The 21,598-nt window shown below is 30.5% G+C and overlaps 3 protein-coding genes across 3 annotated transcripts in view; 1 reads left to right on the forward strand and 2 right to left on the reverse strand.

Moving 5' to 3' along the window:
• Positions 1 to 883: 883 nt before the first annotated feature.
• Positions 884 to 5,529, reverse strand: LOC126884542 (uncharacterized). Its single transcript, XM_050650498.1, has 4 exons — positions 5,334 to 5,529; positions 4,796 to 4,900; positions 4,282 to 4,359; positions 884 to 2,585 (listed from the first exon to the last, which is right to left on the reverse strand). Exons 1-4 carry the CDS (start codon positions 5,512 to 5,514, stop codon positions 2,320 to 2,322), a joined length of 630 nt encoding a protein of 209 aa, XP_050506455.1. The 5' UTR covers positions 5,515 to 5,529; the 3' UTR covers positions 884 to 2,319.
• Positions 5,530 to 6,854: 1,325 nt separating this feature from the next.
• LOC126885525 (myb/SANT-like DNA-binding domain-containing protein 3) lies at positions 6,855 to 7,226 on the reverse strand. Its single transcript, XM_050652106.1, has one exon. It carries the CDS (start codon positions 7,224 to 7,226, stop codon positions 6,855 to 6,857), a length of 372 nt encoding a protein of 123 aa, XP_050508063.1.
• Positions 7,227 to 8,091: 865 nt separating this feature from the next.
• The window catches only part of LOC126884543 (RNA-binding protein NOB1), a 40,436-nt gene continuing 26,929 nt past the window's right edge, over positions 8,092 to 21,598 (forward strand). The window contains exons 1-2 of the mRNA XM_050650499.1: positions 8,092 to 8,252; positions 8,306 to 8,792. Of these exons, the coding sequence (XP_050506456.1) occupies positions 8,175 to 8,252; positions 8,306 to 8,792 (565 nt within the window). The 5' untranslated portion in view covers positions 8,092 to 8,174. The remainder of the gene's footprint in view (positions 8,253 to 8,305; positions 8,793 to 21,598) is intronic.

Consider the following 21,598-nt stretch of genomic DNA (forward strand, 5'->3'; position numbering starts at 1 on the left):
ACATTTCAACAACATTCAAAACAACCAACATATTGAGATCTATTCTATCTAAAACTAAACCTAACAATGAACAAGAAAGGACAAAGAATTGTATTTATAAAATACCTTGTGAATGCGAACAGTTTTATATAGGTGAAACATCAAGACCATTAAACGTTAGAATAAGTGAACATCAATCTTATATTAAAAATAGAGAATTTGATAGATCTCAAATATGTCAACACGCATGGGATAATGAACATAGAGTTCAGTGGAGAGATTCAAGTATAGTCCTGAAAGAAACAGATAGTAAAAAGAGAAAAATCAAAGAAGCGGCTCTAATTATGCTAAACGAAACCAATTGTCAAATTCCTCGGTGGAATGCAGTAGGATGTGGATACCCATACTGAAAGAGGAAGTCAATAGAAAGAAAATACCACAATTAGTAAGTCAATAGTCGAGTTAGTACATATTTTATATTTTAGTATTACTTATATATCCATGTATTATTGATATTATTTATAATTTAAACAAAATTATAGTAAAGTCAGAATTTGGTATTAATTTTGAGAGTAAATTAAATATAAGACCAAATACTTACGATGTCGGGATAGTATCACGAGGTTTTTCCTGGTTTTCCCTCATGATTTACTATGAGATCTCTAACGCGAGAATTTTAATGTCACCGTTGCATGTGGTTGTCTTTTTAAAGGCAGATCACATGCTATGATTTTTTTGTGACGGATATTCTTGAGTTGGGGTTGACTTCATGTAATCGAATGAACTATCTTTCAGTAAAGTCGTCCCAGGAACGCAACTCATAAATATTGGCAATATCATTTTAAAGTCTTCTACTTTAAAATGTATCAATATGTATCTGAATTGCCGATATAAATGAGTCAAATTAAATAAATTATTAGAAGAATTTTTTTACTAAGCAACAACATTTTTGTTTATGTTAGTAGTATTTTGTATTTTGACAACGGCACCCGATTTGGGCGTCGAAACGTTAAAATAAAAATCATTTTTTAATAATATTGTGGCTTATTTCCCATTATAAATAGTTAACAATTACAACCTTTAAAAGAAATTAAGGTTTCAGTATGATTTCCAAATAAGTTAACTTTCAAACTTAATGTTTCATTCTAATTTTGGTTTTGTTTGTTTTAACGCAACTTGTGTTTTATACAGGTTGATGTTAAGTATACATGGTATATCAGTAAATAAATACGCATATATATATATATATATATATATATATATATATATATATATATATATATATAGAAATATATAATTTATTATTAATCTAAAATTAACTATATGTTTACAATACTTTTATACATATTACCTTTTTTAATCATTAAACGAACTAATTTACATTACAAATTATTTAAATGCCCTACCCAATTCCCTAGAATAAAAAAATCTTGAACATTTTTGGGTGCTTTTGATAATAACATATCTATAAAGTTATGTAGAAGAAGAGAATGTGAAGAACTGGACTAGTATCTTTTGATTGGCAATAGTGGTTATGGAGTCAATAAATACCTGATAACATCCTTACTCAATATTCAATCACCAGCTGAAAATTTATTTAAGAGTCACAAATTAGAAACCAGGAATCCAATAGAAAGGACATTTGGGGATATGGAAACAGCAGTTTCTTTTATTGGTCCTTGGAATAAAGGTAAACCTAGAATGCATAAAAGGAATTATAATTGCAACATCAGTGTTACACAATATTGCAATGCCATTTACCCATACTAGATGAAAAAGAGGAAGCTGCAATGGCATTACTAAAGCTAGAAAATGAAACTGTTCTGATGGAGGAGAAAGAGAAGTAGACAATAATATAACAAGATTTTGTTAGAGGCATGAATACTTTCCTAATTACTTAATTAAATTAAGTGTAAATCATAATTAATAATATGAACGCGTCGGATTAAATTAAATTATTAGAAGACTTGATGAGTTCCGAAATGGAAAACGTCTAAAAAATTTAATTTCAAACTTAAATTGTGGCTTATTTCCCAAATAAATTAGTAATTTACATTTGATGCCATGAGGAAATAGCTCCAGAATAGTCAACGTGTGGTTACACATAAGAGAAAACACACGTGTGGTTACACACTAAGAGAAAAAAAAAAGCACAGAAAAATAGCATATCTCCAGAATGAACTGAGAGATGAAAAAATCCAAATACTGAAAATTAGACAAGACACTTGGAAAATCTGCAGCAAAAGAGATATGTATGAGAATACCAATAAAAGAGGATCAAAGAGAAGCCTAAAATATATATATTCCTACTAAAACAAAACCAAGTATACCCACACACATCTATTCCATATCAGAAATTTTCTTAAATATTTCATTGACTTGCTCCTTTGTCAAATTTGGCTGTGTGCCCAATATTCTTAATTTTGTCTTAGCTTTCTGGTCCTCTTTTATCATTGCCACTCTTGCATCTGATTCTTGTCTTAGGAGATCAAGTTTGAGCTTATACTCTTCTTCTAAGCGCGTTCTTTTGAACTCCTCTATACTTGTTTTTGCAGCTGCCCACTGTGACAGCTTTGTTGTAATAGTGCTGGCTTTGGATTGTTTTCCTGAAAATTTAGAAAATCAATAATGAATGGGTTGCATGTGTCAGTCCATATAGGTAGGGGAGAGTTGGACAAAACGGGATACCATTCTTGTTTATTTTTATTACAGAAAAAATGTTAAAGAAATTATCGTATTATTTTTTATAGGTATATAATTTATTTAAGCACACAAAAAACATATTTTTAGCTATTTTTAATGACTGAAAAATAGTAAAAAAAATATTTATTAAAGTCCTGCACATCCCGTTTTAGCATACCATGGTTGGATAAAACGGGATAGGTTCACAATATTTAATTTTTTGCATAAAATTATCTAAAAAGTATATTTACGTAGATATAAGACTGCAAAGCAAAATTTACCTTTGAAAAAACAATATCTTCAGTAGTTAGAAACTTAAAAATAGGCCTTTTTTATGTTTTACTGCAAAATGGGAAATAAGACCTTTTATTTAGGACTAGGTACATATATCAGAACAAAAGTCACATAAAAATATGTTGTTCTTTTCTGCAGTATGAGAACATGCTTTATTGCTATTTAAAAAATTAATAGGTCAACAAATAAATAGATGGATGAAACAGGACATAAAAAACTATCCCGTCTTATCCAACTTGTGTCCCGTTTTGTCCAACTCGTGAATTTTCATTTTTCAAAACAAAAATGGCTTCTGCCTAAACGTGAAAGTAAAATTAGATAGACTACACATGAGAATATTCGTTAAAGAGTGCTTAATTAAATGTAATAGTCACCGGAATTAAATGTTTAGATATGTAGGCAATATAATGTAGAAAACAACTCACTTAAAAGTACAAAGTACCAAAAAAATAGAGTCAAACAATTCTAAACACAACAACTTTTCATCAAATAATGGCATCGAGGTAAAACGAACTGAGAATGTTAAAATGACGACTGAGAACAAGTTTTCGTCATTGTCTGAATGATAGCAGCACTAGTTGGGTCTCTAGGCTAGGTATCCATTTTATCCGACTATCCCGTTTTATCCAACTCTCCCCTACTCAGTAAGTAATGAAATAAAAGACGTTCTCACAATCAGTATTGATTGTGAGAATGTCTTTTATTTCATTACCTACTTTAAGAAAAAATAATAATAACAAAAATTTAGAGAATTAATGAAATAAATTGTCAATATGAATGAATCAGATAAAATTAAATTAGTAGAAGAATTTTTTACCAAGCTACAAAAAACAAAATTTTATTTATTAATGTTTTGTATTTTGATAACGAATTCTGAAGTGGAAGATGTACTATTTAGTTATAGGCTCCTATTGTGCCTAAAATGATTAGCAAATTTCACCTATACCGGTTCCTAGTCTAATATTATTAAACTAACATAGTATAACCTCCGATAACCAAAATAATTGGGGGGAGGCTGTTTGGGTAACAAGAATTTCAGTTAAAAATAACATTGTTGTTTGTATTCTTCTTTTATAAAATTACATAGTATTGGAGAGGTATAGCTGCAAACATGGTTATGAAAGGAAAACACAAAAGAAAATAGATTTTTTTTAAAAAACACTCAGTTTCCTTAATACTTATTGCTTTTTTTTAATTTAGGTACTTTTTATTGACGAAATTATTGAAACTGCCAGCCATTTTAGTTAAACAATGTTTCGGTTAAAAAGGATTCAGTTAAAGGAGGTTTTACTGTACATACAGCTATTATTTATAATAATAACTTACTATCTTCTACCACCAATGGCTTTGACGGATTAGATTTTAGTTTTTGTGGCTCGCTCTTTCTCCATGTACTGTCGCTACCTGTAAGTTTTGAAAACATTATAAGTACTATAAATGTGCTACATAAAAATCAATCATAAAAGCAAAAAGTTCAAACGACAGAACAACTCTGATAATACAATATTTCAATCAAATGCTTGATCTAACTTCTTTTAGCTTCTTTTATTTCTAGAACTTATTTGTTTATACAAAAGTTCTACTTATTAAAGAAATAAGGAAAATATCCACAAGGAAGAATTTACTGTAAATTATAAATAAGGAAAACCAGAAAATAGTCATTCAATGTTAAAAATATTAATAACAATCAATTATATGAGTAACAATTCAGGAAATAAATTTGTGTACTGACACAGCAATGATTTTTTGCCAGCACTGGTAGATGTAATCTTATTATGTACACCAGTTATTATGTACACCTTTAACAAAGTTAAATTTAGTTTTTAAACTTGCTACTTACTTATTTTCGCTCCGCTATTAGTGGGTGGTTCTTCTATTACCACAGGTTTTAATCGAATGCTTTTTAATTTTTGTGTCCCCCTTTTCGTCAATGTACTGTCGCTACCTGTAAGTTTTGAAAACATTGTAAGTACTATAAATGTGCTACATAAAAATCAATCATATAAGTAAAAAAGTTCAAACAATAGAACAACTCTAATATTAAAATATTTCAATCTAACTAATATCTCTTCTTTTAGCTCCCTCTTTTTCTAGAACTTATTTCTTTATATAAAAGTTCTACAGACTTTATTAAACAAATAAGGAAAAACCAGAGAATAGTTATTCAATGTTAAAAATATTAATAACAATCAAATATGGAGTAATAATTCAGAAAATAAATTACCTGTTGCCCACCAAACTATAAACTGTTTATGGTATTGGCATAGCAATGACTTTTTGCCAGAACCGGTAGATGTAATCTTATTATTTAAACCAGAGAATTTAGCAAAATAAAGTAATGAACAAAGTTAAATTTATTTTTTAAACTTGCTACTTACTTATTTGTAGTCCGCTACAAGTAGAGGGTTCACCAAACATGTTCTGTTCACTACTAGTAGATGGTGTATTAATATTTGGTCCACTGCTAGTGGATTGTTTTGGATCTACATACATGTAATCCACCATGTTCCACTCTAAATCATATTTGCCATGTAACATTGGTACCTCTAAAACAGGCATTATTTAGTTTAAAATATACTTATACTATCTTATACAACATACCACTTTCACTATCTGCCTCATCATCAACATAACTGTTGTACACCTCATCTGGCTGGTCCTCGACATCTCCATCAAATTCTGTACTTATGGATTCTGTTTGATTTACTTATGGACAAATTATCCATTCTCACAAATTCTGTGACAGAATTAAGCAACTGGAGCACTTATACCTGTTCTAGCTAAACTTAAAATTGACTGCATGCAAACGAGGCTACAACTTTTTGATGCATTAGTAACAAGTACAATCTCCAATTGTATTTCTGTATGGGCACTCCGTTATGTAGATGTTCTCGAACAAGTTCAAGTACAATTCCTAAAACGAATTCTTATGCTTCCCATATCCACACCCGGTTACATAGTCAGAGTGGAATGCGGCAGAGTCAAACTCTTGTATAATATATTCAAGTGGACACTAAACTGGTTAAAGAAAATTTATATGATGGACGATTCCCGTTACCCCAAAATGTGCTTTTTTCGTCAACTACAACTGATGGAGACCGATAGCAGGTATAACTGGGCAGCGCAGGTAAAATCACTTTTTACTTTTATTGATGCTGAACCTATTTGGAATAATCTCTCCCTTCATTCCCTACAACTGAATAGAAAAGCCTTGTTAATCAAATTTAAAAATAAGCTCTCAGAATTAGATATTTCTCTTTGTCAGCAATCCAATTTTCTCCCCTTATATAAACACCTAGCTCTTTCCGAATTAAGTCAAAAATACTTATGCCTAAAAATGCCCATCCAGATTACAAGAACTATTGCACAGCTTCGATTATGTAATTCATTCTGCTTAACGTTCACTTATAAGGATTCTACATATAAAATTAATCCTAATGAAATCTGTACTATTTGTAACAATAAGGAGTTAGAAACAATTGAACATATACTTTTTGATTGTCCAATATATTCTTGTATGAAACAATCATCCATTAATTATATAGCCGATATTGATACTGTAACTCATACCTTAAATAACATTACAGTGTATTCAGCTAAAATAATAGCTGGCTATATCTGGAATGTTCTAAAACTTAGGTCTTTCATCATAAATGAATAGTTAAATACGTAAATTATACTTTGTATCTTTAATTAATTCTTATATAACTCGTTGTTTTTTTTTTTTTTTTTTTTTTTTTTATTTATTTCTTTCTTTTGTTTATCCCTAAAATAAACATATTGTGTGTTTCTTGGGATGAAAAGGGAAAAAAAAGGAAAAAAAAAAGGAACGAAATATTTGTTCTCACCCTTTCCATAAAATTGTAAAATTTTAAAAGGAAATAAATGTATCTATCTATCTATCTATCTGTAGCCCTTCCTTCCAGTCGGGTGCCCAGAATTTCTTTTATATCCATATCTATATCGTCAAGTTTTGTGTCCATCTGCGAACCTCCACCTGTACCCAATACATGGGATTTCTCGTCAGCAAACTTCCTCTTTGTTCTCTTTTTGATGTTTTCATACTTCTTCCGAAGTACTTTAATATCGCGAAAACTTGTACCGACTGAGGAATTAAATTCTTCCTCAATTTTTGCCCATGTTCTCATTTTCTGATTGCTAATATTTACATTAGACATTTTGTTTTCTATTATATGGCTGTACTTTTTGACCATAGCCACTAATATTTTTTCCTCTTGCGAGGTGAAGTTTGGGGCTCTTTTTGAGTCCATTATAAATGATTCTAAAAATAATTTTTCACATTATAAAAATAAACACATTGCAAGATTATCATAATATACTTACCTATAAAAACTATTTGCAAATTAAAGGTAAAAAATGATTAAAAGGAATCAAGTATGACTACTTAATAATCTAATGGCTACTTAATATGTTAATAAAGACAGATAAAACTAAATATTAATATAAAAGAATATTCACAAGAACTATGTAAATAAAACAAAACTACAGAATTACAAATGACTAATGACTATTAACAAACTACTACTACTACTAAAAAACTAATATGAATAACTAAGGCAAACTAATGACTACTTAATAAACTTTAAATTAACGTTAAAAATACAGATAAAACTTAAGGTTAACACAAAAGAATACCTACTCACCAGATCTAAATAAAATAAAATTACAGGATTAAACAATAACTACAGTAATAACTAATAAACTAAATTCATGATTAATAACTAAACAATAAGAAAATACAGATAAAACTAATATATTAATTACATAAAAGAATATTATTTCAACAACTACTAAACAACGTGCTAAACAAGAGACAAATCGCGGGAAAATGAAAATTGATTTTATAACGAGAATTGATTTAACCTCTAATCGAAAAAGCATGCGTTACGTTGCCAACCTTACCAAAATTTGTATGAGCCTCGGCTTAACTAAACTCGTCATTGAACAACCCGAAAGAAGTTAAACCGACGCTCAAAATTGAACCCGGTTCAACTAAGCCATGGCTTAAGCCACCAATGTACAATCGGCCCTTAATGTCTCCCTGGCTCATGGCATAAAACAAAAATAATCGATAACATTTTAAATCGATGATAATCGAATAATTATTAATTGTCATTTTCAAAACATAACATAACCTATATTCTTTTTATTGTTGTCACATGTTGTCATGTAATAAAAATAATATTGTTTAAAAAAATATGACCAATAACTTAGTAAAACCAGTAAGCTACCTAGTAGTAGACACTACAGCCTTTATACAGAATGCACCATTGCAGGTGAGTATTTCTCAAACTGTTTAATTCAAGTTGATAAAATGTTTTTATTACAGGATGTTGGAGAAAAAATGATAACATGTCCAGAAGTAGTAGATGAAATCAAGAACAAGCGACAGCTCAGACGTTTAGTGGTGTTGCCATACGATTTAATCGTGCAAGATGTCTTTCCTGAAAATATATCAATAATAACGGAATTCTCCAAAAAAACTGGAGACTATCCCAGTTTATCAGCAACAGATATAAAAGTAATGGCCCTTACCTATCAACTTCATAAAGAAAAGAGTGGCACTGAAGGTCTAAGAATGGAACCTGTTATGCAAAAAGCTGAAGTTACTACTGAGAATAAAGCTCTTGAAATGAATCCAGATGTTACTGGATTCTATTTACCTGGGAAAACACAAACATCGGAAGATAATGTAGCAGGGGATGATCAAGAAGAATATACAGAAGAAATTGATCAAAATATAGAAGGATTAGATAAGTTAGATACGAATGATGTTGATAATATTTTGACACCAGTTAAAGATGTAGAAGAATCTGGTAAGATATATTATACTAGATTTACAATCAAGATGCAGTAGAAATAAACAAACCAAGATATGTTAAATGCTACTAGGAGCACTCCCGCATCATAATTTATAATGTACCTATATACATTGTAAATCTCAAATCATGACTTCCAAAGTTTATACATTGTAAATTATGATTCGGGAGTGCTCCTAGTAGCATTTAACGTGTCTTGGATTGTTTATTTCTACTGCATCTTGATTGTAAATTTAGTATAGGAGTATGGGTAAATTACTACATTAGTAAGGCTACTCGGACTGGTCCGAAATTTGCACAGTATATTTTTGACGACTTGTTATTCACTTTTCATTCTATACATTTTTTCGCGCTGAGCTATAGTTTTTCTGTATTTCTCATTCAAAAAACTGATATTTTGACATCAATTTCAAACCGCATCCACCATTTTAATTGCTGTCAACAACGTGCGTATGCGTATTGCATACTTTTTGAAGGAATGTTGCCACATCTTTCGAAATTATTGTTTATTGCGAAATTACCAATTCCAGTATGTACTAGACTTTTTGCAAGCGTAAAATAAAGGATACTTGTAATAAGATACAAGAAAAAAGTGAAAACAAGATCATTGAAAAAAGTAAAACATTAAGTTTTTATTTTGGCATTTAAAGAATACTCATAAAACTTATCCTAAAATATGGAAGTGAAATTAGAAATATGTACTATTTTAGGAATTGTTAAATACTTTTACATATTATGGGTATATAAAATGGGGAATTTCTGGAGAATTTATTATTGGGGAATAATGGATATACCTACAGTCCTCAACTGTTTAAGGACATTGGTACATACAAATTGCTTCAAGAATAATAATTGTGTTTGAAAGAATATTTGGTATTTTGAAGAGATTTCTTATTTTAGCATGTGGAATGAGATGCTAGTTACCTTTTGTTCAAAGAATAATATCGGCATGTTCAGTTTTGAGGCTGATATTGGCCGAAACATTAATAATCTAATTCTGAGAAGAAACTTTTATTATGAGTTCTTTTTAATAAATAAAACAGAACATACAATTTAATGATGAAAGTTTAATCGAATAATTATGTAATCCCCAAAAAAAACTCATAATAATACATAACTTTTATTAAAATTAAGTTCAATAGTTACTCCGAAAAACACAAATGTACATTTGGCAACATTGAACATGATCAGAATATCCTATATTGTGTGCAAGCGCGCTGGACTTATTTTTCCAAACAATGAATTTTTGGCCATTTTACAATATTATTTATTTTTGTATAATTTAATGCGAAAATAATGAATGGTATTTATAATTTGTTTATATATGTTATAATAACTAAAGGTATTTTGTACTTTGATAGCATTTTAATCTGGCTAGTTTTAAATTTTCCATATTTTATAATTTTTTTTTCAATTGTTTTAAACATTTCTACACTTTTTGTTTGTTCCGTAACAAAAAACATGAAAATTGTGCCTTTGTTCCAATTTTTAGGCTAAGTCCAAAAAATTTACGCATTTTTAGTGATCCTTACTAATGAAAACATTTACCGGAGTATGTAAGTAATTGTATAGGGCACTGATGTACTCATATTTCCCAAATATCTACAGAACATGTGTAGGTTACCCTGAGTTAAGCACATTATGAAAATATACACAGATTTTGAGTATCGTCACTTTGAGGGATTCAACATCTTCACATATCCTTTGTGAAGCTTTGAAATACTGAGCCAATTATTTAATTTATTTTTGCTTCCGGCTTTTCCTTGGTCTTCGTTTTTTTATATTATTTTATACTTTCTTGTTTAATTATTCTTTCATATTTCTGTTAAAATCTTTCTTATGAATAAATCTATATGGCTGTTAGTTTAGCTGAATAATTTTTGCTTTGCATCAATGATTTGCTAGTATATGTTTAACCCTTTCGACACGGCACTGGTTTACTAGAATGTGACCGGCTGGACGGGTGTGGACAGCACTTCTGTATAAACTAATCAACATTCAGATATATTGTACATAAAAAATTTATGAAATCACATGTAATGCAATATCATTCACAAAGTAGATAAGACTAATATTATCACCGATTTGCTTTGGCAAGTAATTTTAATCGTCAATGAATCATTTACTGAATGAATCAAGTCCTCTTTGTATTTGACTCAAGTCGTTTCCTGTCTACTGGGCACCGAAAGTTGTAGCGAATACAGTTGTTTCCGTAAATTCTCAATTTAGTCTTCAGGTTTATTCCTTCTTTGTATAGAATATATTATACAGTATGGTGCAAATGAAAGGAATAAATTCGTTATTTCATAAACCGGCGACTTTAACGAAGAATCCCAAAACAAGTTAAATTTTGCTTTTAAATTATGACATTTTGGCATATGTGTCGTACTAGTGACATCATTTATCTGGGCGTGATGATGTAATCGATGATTTCTTTTAAATGAGAATAGGGGTTGTGTGCTAGCTCATTTGAAAGGCCATTCAATTCTCTATTTAGTAATATAAACATTTATAAATATAATTATTTGTACAGGGTGTCCAAAAAAATTTTTTTAATTAAATTATTTGACAAAAAAATGAAGAATTTATGTAATTTATTAAATTCAAAATACATTTTACTGTTGCCCAAAAACAAGAAAAATGTTTAATTCACAAATAAACATTGCTTTGAGCTTTACAAATTGAAAAGCAACGTTTATTTGTGAAATAAACATTTTTCTTGTTTTTGGACAACAGTAAAATGTATTTTGAATTTAATAATATTGTTCTGAAGCTATTTCCTTGTGGCATTTTAATAGTCAACTATTTTTAATGGGAATAAGCCACAATTTTACCAAAAAGATGATTTTATTAATGTTTCGAAGCCCAAATCGGGTTTCGTTGCCAAAATACAAAATACTACTATTTTTTAGTAGTATTTTGTATTTTGACAACGAAGCCCGATTTGGGCTTCGAAACGTTAATAAAATCATTTTTTTGGTAAAATTGTGTCTTATTCCCATTAAAAATAGTTGAATTTAATAAATTACATAAATTCTTCTTTTTTTTGTCAAATAATTTAGTAAAAAATTTTTTTTTGGACACCCTGTACAAATAATTATATTTATAAATGTTTATATTACTAAATAGAGAATTGAATGACCTTTCAAATGATCTAGCACACGACCCCTTCCCATTTAAAAAAATCATCGATTACATCATCACACCCAGATGGGTATGACACTCGTATGGCACTCGGTATGGCACTCGTATGACATGTACTGGGTGCGCCAAACCTCTGGTTTTCTTTGATTACGGCTAAACTATGAGATATACAAAAAAATGTTTATAACAAAACTAATGTGTATCAAAGACGTGTATAATTTAAAATTATTTTAGATTATACAGGGTGAGTGAGAACGGCGGTATGAACCAAAGTTTTATTTTTTAAATGGAACACCCTATATGTTAAATCATTTTTGAATATATTATTTAAAAATATAAAAAAATTGTATAAGATCTTATAGGCCTAAAGTTAATTTTCGAAATATTTACATTTTTATTGAGAAAATGGTAATATTTATAGGGCTGTGGATTATGTTTCCAAGGTAATAAAAATTTAAGTGATAGGTGAAGTTTTTATAATATAGTGTTATTTTTAAATAATTTAATATCTTTTACTTTAAGCCATAAAATATACAGTGTGATCACTATTTGCAAATACAAAATTTTCTCATTTTTTTTAAATGGGATACCCTGTATATTAGTTTTGCATTTTGTAGTAAATATTACAACCTTTCTTTTGGTTTAAGGTTGTATGTACCTAGAATATTTCGTTTTGTAGATATTTTAAAAAAAACTATAGATTTTACGTTTTTGCGGATTTTTTATTAAAACATTTTTTGCAAAAAAAATAATTATAATTTGGTTTTAGAAACATACACTAAAATATCAAATATGAAAATAAAAACGTAATTAAAGATTAAAATAAATCATATGCTATTACAATTCCATTGAATTTAATAACTTTAAATTATTTTACAAAAAATATTTTACCATACTAATGAATGCATAAATTAGTTACTAAATTAAATAAACAACCAAATTTAATAATTGTTCTACCACAGCAACTTTCCTGTACCAAATTAATTGTTAGTTATATTGTATTTAAGAGTAAGATCAGTTAATAACTTTTTAATTTACCTACATCTTGAGAACGTATAAAGATACTTTGAAACAAATGAACGTTATAAAAGTATATTAGATCGGTACGTATTTTCGGCTGCAATGCTATTCAAATGGGGATTCATTTTTTTCGAATCCTGAGAAAATTAATAAGTATTTTTGAAAAATTTAAACGCAGAATGAAAGATTACATTATTAGCGAGGGCCGAAAGTCCCTGAGAACTTCTATAATGTTTATTTTAATAAGTTACAGGGGTGAAAAACTAAGAGAAAATGTAGCGTAATATTTAATTTCAAATATCTCATTCGAAAGAAACTTCTTATATATTCTAAGGGACTTTCGGCCCTCGATAATAATTTAGTCTTTCATTTTGTGTTTAAATGTTTTAAAAATATTTATTAGTTTTTTCAGGATTCGAAAAAAATGGACACCATGTCCGTGGAAATCGAACATTCGCTATCTTTGTCATACAATGCACTCATTCGAATATAATGTTATGACAAGACTCAAGACAGTGACAAGTAGAGATGTGGCCGACCCGCTATTTTGATATAGCAGTTCATTCTGCTACTGCTTTTTAACGCTTTTACGATGATAATAAAATCAATCAAAGAGTTGTTTATTAAATAGTATTGATAGTGTATTTGAAAAATAATAATTGATTTAACCTTTAACTACCCGCGCATCAAGTTATAACAAAACTACACGCGTGGCGTACTTTGTACGCCACAAGAAAATACACTTAAAAACAGCGGATTTGTTTAATTTTTTTTGAAAAAATACACTTAGTTGTTTGTTTTATAAACCTTATTCGGCATCAGTGAATACTTGGAGTTCCTTTTCAGTAAGCCAATTGGGATTTATAACTGGAATCATGGAATAACTGGATTCCATGATAAATAAAATTACTAATAAAAAATTTTTTTAAATGTGATTTTTTACAGGAGAAAAAGTATTGTTTACAAAGAAAAATATATTTTTTGCCATAATGACTAAAAAACAATTAAAATAAATATGTACCTATATTACGACTTATAGTAATATAATCCTGGGGTATATTGACCACCACCGGAAACAACAAATAATAAAATGTAAATTACGATCTTTCCAGAACGCCGATTATAACGAAACTAAAACCAAATTGTAAAGCACATTCCAGTGATAGGTTAGAAAAATAAGCAAGGTCAAAAATTAAATTTTTAAATATATTTCCAGTAGAATTCTTATATCTGGCGTACAAAGTACGCCAGCGCGTATAGTTAAAGGTTAAGGCGTACAATTAATAAAAAGTTATTTATTGTTTATATATTATTTATGGAAAATCCAAGTATTTCAAGTCGTTCAAATAAAAGTATTATTTTATAAGAGTTTGTTCCGATAACCGTAAATAGGTACGAGTTTAGCTATAAAGTAAAGTGCCCATGGAGGCATAAAATGTAGTAAATGCTAATGCTTCAACTGCTTCAAGTACGTACTACAGTTTTGAAGATTTCACTACACTTAAAAAGTATTTGCTTTTCTCCGTAGTATTTGCTACTATTTACCAGCCTACATAGAAGAATGTACTACGCTTTTGAAGTATGTGCTTGTTTAGTAGTATTTTGCTTCAGTTTAAGTGAAGTTGGTGGGTGGACGTCGTCGGCGTAGGTGTTTTTTTGTTACAATATGGCAGCATTTATGAATGTGTCATAGAAAAATTTACAAACTAAGAAGAAGATTCTTAATTTTTGGGGTCATTCTTTTATCAAATAAAATTTAATAATTGTGAAGAAGATTAACAATTAACAATTGTTCATTTTTATCCTCGCGTAACTCTTTTGTCGCTTCGGCTCTGAGTCACTCATTTTTACTCATGTACAATTCTAATAATTTGGTACGTAAAAATGTGAATTCACAAATCACAAGCACATGGAAAACTAATAATTCTATCACGATTGGTGTAATACAGACACGGCTGGTGCTACGCTTTGTAGTGATCATAGTAATAAATCATTTGATGTGATCATTTGATATGACCACAAACATATCTACAATCGGCAAAAACTTCCAACAATCCAACATATAGTTTACTTCTTTAAACGAGAATAAAATTTAATGCGAAAATTATTGGTTTACCAATAGATTTTATAGATTATATTTTCACTATAAATGTAAAATTAATTTGAAAAATACAAAAGTAATTAATTTGATTTATGTAAAAAAGTACTTACTTCAATTGAGCTAACCGTCTATTTCTTCGCTTTTCAGTAACACATTTCTTGTAACAACGTCCCATATTTTAATTTGCGCAAATAAAGAAATAAATAAAGTCTTTATAAATTAATTGAGTAATACTACTAGGTCTGGATCCCGCGTATGAAAAAAAAGTTGATTAATATGTGACGTTCCGCCCCTTATAGAATCGATTATTGATGGGAAGATATTATTTAACTATCCAAAATATTATTTAATTATTTTCAGAATTATTTTCTTTCAATGTTTATTCAAATAGAACTTAAACCCATCTCAGAATTTTTAAATGCTTGATGACGTCACATTTAAAACGTGGCAACATTGGTTTCCCCACTTTGACAGCCAATGCTTAGTAGAGGGGTACGAAGGATTCAGCTGTGAACGTGAGCCTTGGATTGCCATTGTTTCTCGAGTGTTCGGTCTGAATCGTAGTGTGCGGGGTCATTAGACTCAATTATTCACCTCTAATTCTCAGTTCCAAATTGATTAAATATTACAATAAAAGTATAGTGAAGTTATCCAGCAGCAGTGGATTTGAAGAATTTTAGAGCATACTATATCCAATGAGTTCTACCCCGGTAAATACACATTTTATTAAGTATTTTATTCAGCCATTTTGGAAGTCCTTGACATTTGCTAACTAAGTTTCACATAGTCTATTTTCATGGTTTTTATGTTTTATTTTCATGGATCAAACTCATCTAGAGATAATTCAATATTCGTTGTTAATTTGTGCTTCCAGTTGGAAAATAGAGCTAATTTAAACTCCATTTTTTATATTCCTTTCAAGTCTACAGAACTCCTATCTTTTGAACGATGATCAAATAAGTATCCATCGCTTAGTCTTACTATATTTCATCCTTGTATAATATATCTATATACCGGTGTATATATTATAATAAAATATTCTTTCACAGTAATTATATTTTGTATTTCAATTGGAAATTACTTGTGTTATTTGACCAAGGTCATCTGATAGCAACCTGATAAAAGGTCAAGCTGTCTAGTCATTCAAGTTTTTGGACTTAATGACCTATTTCTTCTTATTCCCATAGGAATAAAAACACCTCCTCGTATCTCTTGCTTCTTTTTTTTGACATTGGTAGATTGGTAGTAACACCACACTGTTTTTTTTAGCACCTACCATGAAATCTTAAAGCCACCCTACAACAACACCAAGGCCAGACCACACAGAGAGAAACAATCAATAGGCGACCAGCCTGGATTATTTCCACATTTTCTTTTTTTGAGTACCTCCAGCTGCTTTCCAACAGTTTTGAGTACCTTCAGCTGCTTTCTACCAGTCTTCCTCTCCTGTACCTCCAGCAGGACAGCTGCTAGCGAGAGTTAGCACCCTTGGGTGCTCATTACATCAACTTCAAGATTAGGAAAGAGTGGTTTGTTTGGGAACATTTACTGTGCTCTTATTAAAGACAGACTGGTTTTGTGATATTTAGTACATTTTTTTTTATAGTTCAATTGCACACACATTTTTCCTGCTTTATATTTTTTATAGGTTTTTTTTCTTTACAACATAATATTTAATTGATAGCGTTTCCCAACACTCTGCAATCTATAAAGGTATAAATTTCTGAGCTCAGATATTTTCCCTGATAATAGTAGTCGGTACTCTTATCTTGATTATTTTTAGGCTGTGTTCCACTTTTGTATAATTATTTAAACTCATTCCATTATTTTAGTATATGTTTAATTAAATTTTTAAAAATTAACTTCACATATTAGTCAAAATTGTAATTATTAACTTTATTTAACTTGAACTTATTAACTTTACTTAACTTTAACTTATTAACTTTATTTAACTTTAACTTTAATTTATTAAATTCATATGAACTTCTGGATTCTAATCCCTCAGATTAGTTTTTGGTTTCACTTGTTATTATTACTATTATAAACCACGAGTTAGGAAAAGGATCTGTGTATCCACTCGTAGGTTTATTTATTCAATAAGGCTTGTGCCTGTCCCACTCACAGTGAGGTATTTATATGTTATATATAGTATCAGGTAGTATTTAATTAAGGTGTACGTATTATAAACGTACAATTATTATTTGGTGAGGGTTCTACTAACCTAGTTGTAAGTTGTACTTCCTGTATTAGAGGTACCCGTAGTCAGTTTTTCTAACCTTATAAAGAGTATTCTTAGATCATAGTTGTATGATGATTTTGTAATTGACTTTCACTAGTATCACTTTTTCCTGTCATGTTAGAGTTACACACTAGTTACTTGTCCTAACTCAGAGGTTGTTAAAAAGATCTAGTAGTTACATTCAATAAATATACATTTATGGTGATTTTTTTTTTCTTATTACTCCTTTATTTTTAGTAGTATATTTTATAATTTAATAATCTTTAATAACTTTTCACATACTTGTACTACAAATTTAACATACTCTATAGCAGCGTAGAATACCTGGAAGAGCGTTAACCTAGTTATCCTTCTTCTGGCGCCCAAAAATTCATTCTATTTTCAGTATATTATTATATTTACTCTATCTATTTTCTGAACATTATCTTCATATCTTCTTTTCGAGCCATCATTGTCACTTCCTTTAATCTATTGTCTGGCCAAAAATAGCCGTGCAAATTGGCCGAATCCTTCCTTGAGTGTCAAGTGGCCCTTCTCATACATATTTAGCTAGCCATTCAAGTTATATCTATCTATTAATGATTTCTCATCTCTAGTCCTGTATCAATTCGATATTCTTTGTCTTGGCATCCTTCCATACAAATACTACTACAAAGTTGTATTTTAGTTACTCCAGCTTCTTCAACGGAGAAGCCACACATTTTTGTCCTTTGGCTACATTAAGTAGATCTTCTTCTTTACTACTTCTGTTGGAGTTTACCACTCCCTTTTCATTCACTCCAACAGAAAATCATCAGCTAGTTGTTACATCGGCTTTCCAACGTGGTGGCTTTATTTTTGGTCTGAGACAGTATTCATTTAGGTCAATTCTTCTCTTTTATCTGAAATCTCTTTGTTATTTCCGTTTGGTATCCTATACACATATTGTTACTTATTTATTTTATTTTTAATTTCTGATACATATCAGGTATTCTTAAACGCTGTTTTGATTTTTGTTTATATTTTGGGACCTCATTATAGTATATGTTTGTGCAGCTTACATTCTGGGTTAGATTTTGAATTTTTATTGGGAACTTATATTTAATATTGCTATTAATAATATAATTCATATAACAATTTTATTTCTTCAGTCAATAGTGGTATAGTTGGAGGTACAACTAAGTGTTGATTATTATTATTATTATTATAGATATATATTTTTTCTAGAGTGGTGGTAAGTTACATATAAATAAAAAAAGTTACTTCCAGTATTTAGGTAGTAGGTTTACTTGAGTATACAATATTTATTGGATTATTTATCCATTTATTTGATCTTATATATTTATTTGATCTTATTTATTAGATTATATACTGCATTATATATATATTTTTTTTTTTTGCTGGCTATTTTGATTTTGTTGGTGTGTTGCTGATATTTTCTCGGTTTATATTATATATATTTTGCGTGCAAACTTTCATATTTTCATATTTTTCATATTTCTGTTCTTTGGACTATTTGTCAATAACTTTGCTCTCATCATGTGTGCTTTTAAAGCTGAACATCTTCTGGTGGATGAATTGGATTATGAATTAAAGATTCGGGACATAATGCCAGAGGAGTCGACAACTGTCGATAAAAAACGCAATCTTTTGAGAGGTGCTTTGAAACAAGAAGCTGGCAATAGAAGTTTTCTCCAAATTTCAGCTGTATCCCTTCCTTTTGAGGAACAACAAAAAGGAATCACTGAAACATTGGACAGCTTGTCTAAAAAAATCGAAAAGTTTAGGGGAACTGTAAAGGATACAGAGTATGCGCGATTAACATCTCGTCTAGGCCATATTTCTGCCCGTGTACACTTGCTACACTGTCCTTCTGAAGAACAGGAACCGTTCAAGAGGTCTGTTTCTCTTAAAATATTAACACTAGAGGGTGAACTTGATTCTAGAGTTAACCCCATTGCTACCTCTACTCCTAATGCTTCAGTCAATGTACCTAGCTTTACGTACTCCAAACCTGTTCAAGTACACAAATGGGGTATTTCATTTTCAGGTGAAAAACAGCACACTGATGTGATGTCATTTTTAGAAAGGGTTGAATGTCTTCGAATATCTAGAGGTGTTTCTGAAGAGGATTTGTTTGCTGCTTCTGCTGAGTTGTTCACCGGGACCGCTTTTACATGGTTTATGAATAACAGGGGTAATTTTTCTTGTTGGTCTGATCTGATTAAAAAGTTGAAGTCGGATTTTCTTCCGTATTCATTCCAGGATGATTTATTAGATCAAATTAAGAATCATAAGCAGAAACCTGGGGAATCTGTTACTATGTTTATTAATACTATATTAGGTATGTGTAGTCGTTTAGACACTCCTTTGTCAGATTTAGCTAAAATTAAAATCATCCTTAAATGTCTATTGCCCTTTTATCATCAACAATTAGCTCTTATGGACATTCAGAACATTGATGACCTTACTATAAAATGCAAACGTTTGGAGGAAACGTTATCCTGGTCTTCTCAACCTCCATCCACATCTCGATCCTCTTCTAACTCTTCTTCTCAGCCAACTTCCTTTAGGCAACGTTCTTGGCTAAATAAGGGTCATGAACATAATGTTTCGGTTGTTAGTTCTCTTGTCTGCTGGAATTGTGATCAGCCTGGTCACCCATTTTACAATTGTGGGATTCCTCAAAATCGTATTTTCTGCCATGGTTGTGGCCGAGAGAACACCCTTAAAAGAAACTGTTCTAAGTGTTCGGGAAACGACACGTCGGAGGTCCGTCCCCTGAACGTTTCTCCGTCCAACATCCAATCAGGGAATCAAACCCCATCGTCAAACGAAACTGCTGGACCAAGCACATCCAGCAACCCAAACCCATCTTCACGAAAAGGGAAAGGGGTGTCGTTCAAGAAAGCAGCACACACCACAAAACAAAATTAAACCAGAAATTTATTTCTATAGATAATACGTTAGATTCGCTTGATTCAAATGATCACAGATGGTCATTTACAAACGCTTCTTTGATTGGTAGTGTTCAACGTAACAATAATAATTGTGATAGTAATGTGGTTCCATTATCTATATTAGATTCTAGTTTTGTTAATGATGATGATACGTCTGGGTTAGTTCCATATAACGGTTGTAGACAACCAAATACTTTAGATCTAGATATTAATTCGTTATTAGTTAGGAAACAAAATGATAATAGGCCATATCTTCCTATTCAAATTTTAGGACAATCGTGTTTAGCTTTGTTAGATAGTGGCTCTAATATTTCATTGATAGGGGCACATTCGTTAAATTTATTGAAAAATTCTAGTATTCCCATTATGCCCATTTCATCTTTGCAAGTATCTACTGCAGATGGTACAGTTCAGTCCATTACGGGCAAACTCCAAATTAAAATCACAGTGGCAGATTTATGTAGGGAAATTACATTTTATGTTATTCCTTCCGTGCAGAATTCTATAATTTTAGGTATGGACTTTTTCAATGCTTTCAATAGTACCTTAAGTTGTTCTGATTTTTCTTTTTCCATATCTGAATTTAATTTATCTACCCTTAGTGCTATTCACGATTTTGCTAGTTTATCAAGCTCTGAACAAAGGCAATTAGAGAGTATGATCTCTAAATTTACTACTCTTTCTTCAAAAGACAAACTAGGTCGTACGTCGTTAATCTCTCACACTATCGAAGTGGGAAATCCCACTCCTTTCAGATTATATCAGTACCCCATACCTCAAGCCTGGCAGGCAGATTTAGAAAAGGAAGTAGATTCGATGCTTGCTTTAAATATCATAGAACCTTCAACATCGTCCTACTGTTCTCCGCTCTGGTTAACGAAGAAGAAGGATGGATCCTTCAGGATCTGCTTTGACGGTCGAAAACTAAACAGTATCACAACTAACAGGGATGCTTATCCTATCCCCAGAATAGATGTGATTTTGAGCAAACTTCAGAATGCCAAATACATCTCTTCTATTGATTTGTCTAAGGCCTTCCTACAGATCCCACTGAGTGAAGAGAGCAAGAAGTATACTGCTTTTGCTGTCAGTGGTAAAGGATTATTCCAGTTTGTCACCATGCCTTTCGGTCTTGTTTCTGCTCCTCAGACAATGTGTCGTCTGATGGATTTAGTCATTGGTCCACCGTTAGAGCCCTATGTTTTCTATTATTTAGACGATATTTTGGTTGTCACTCCTGATTTTTCCCTTCATATGGAAATTTTAGATAAGTTATTTTTACGTCTTAAGGAAGCTAATCTAACGGTCAATCTGGATAAATGTCAGTTTTGTCGCCCTAGTCTTAAGTTCTTGGGTTATG

This window comes from Diabrotica virgifera, chromosome 5 (assembly GCF_917563875.1).
Source record: "Diabrotica virgifera virgifera chromosome 5, PGI_DIABVI_V3a".
Taxonomy (NCBI): Eukaryota; Metazoa; Arthropoda; class Insecta; order Coleoptera; family Chrysomelidae; genus Diabrotica; species Diabrotica virgifera.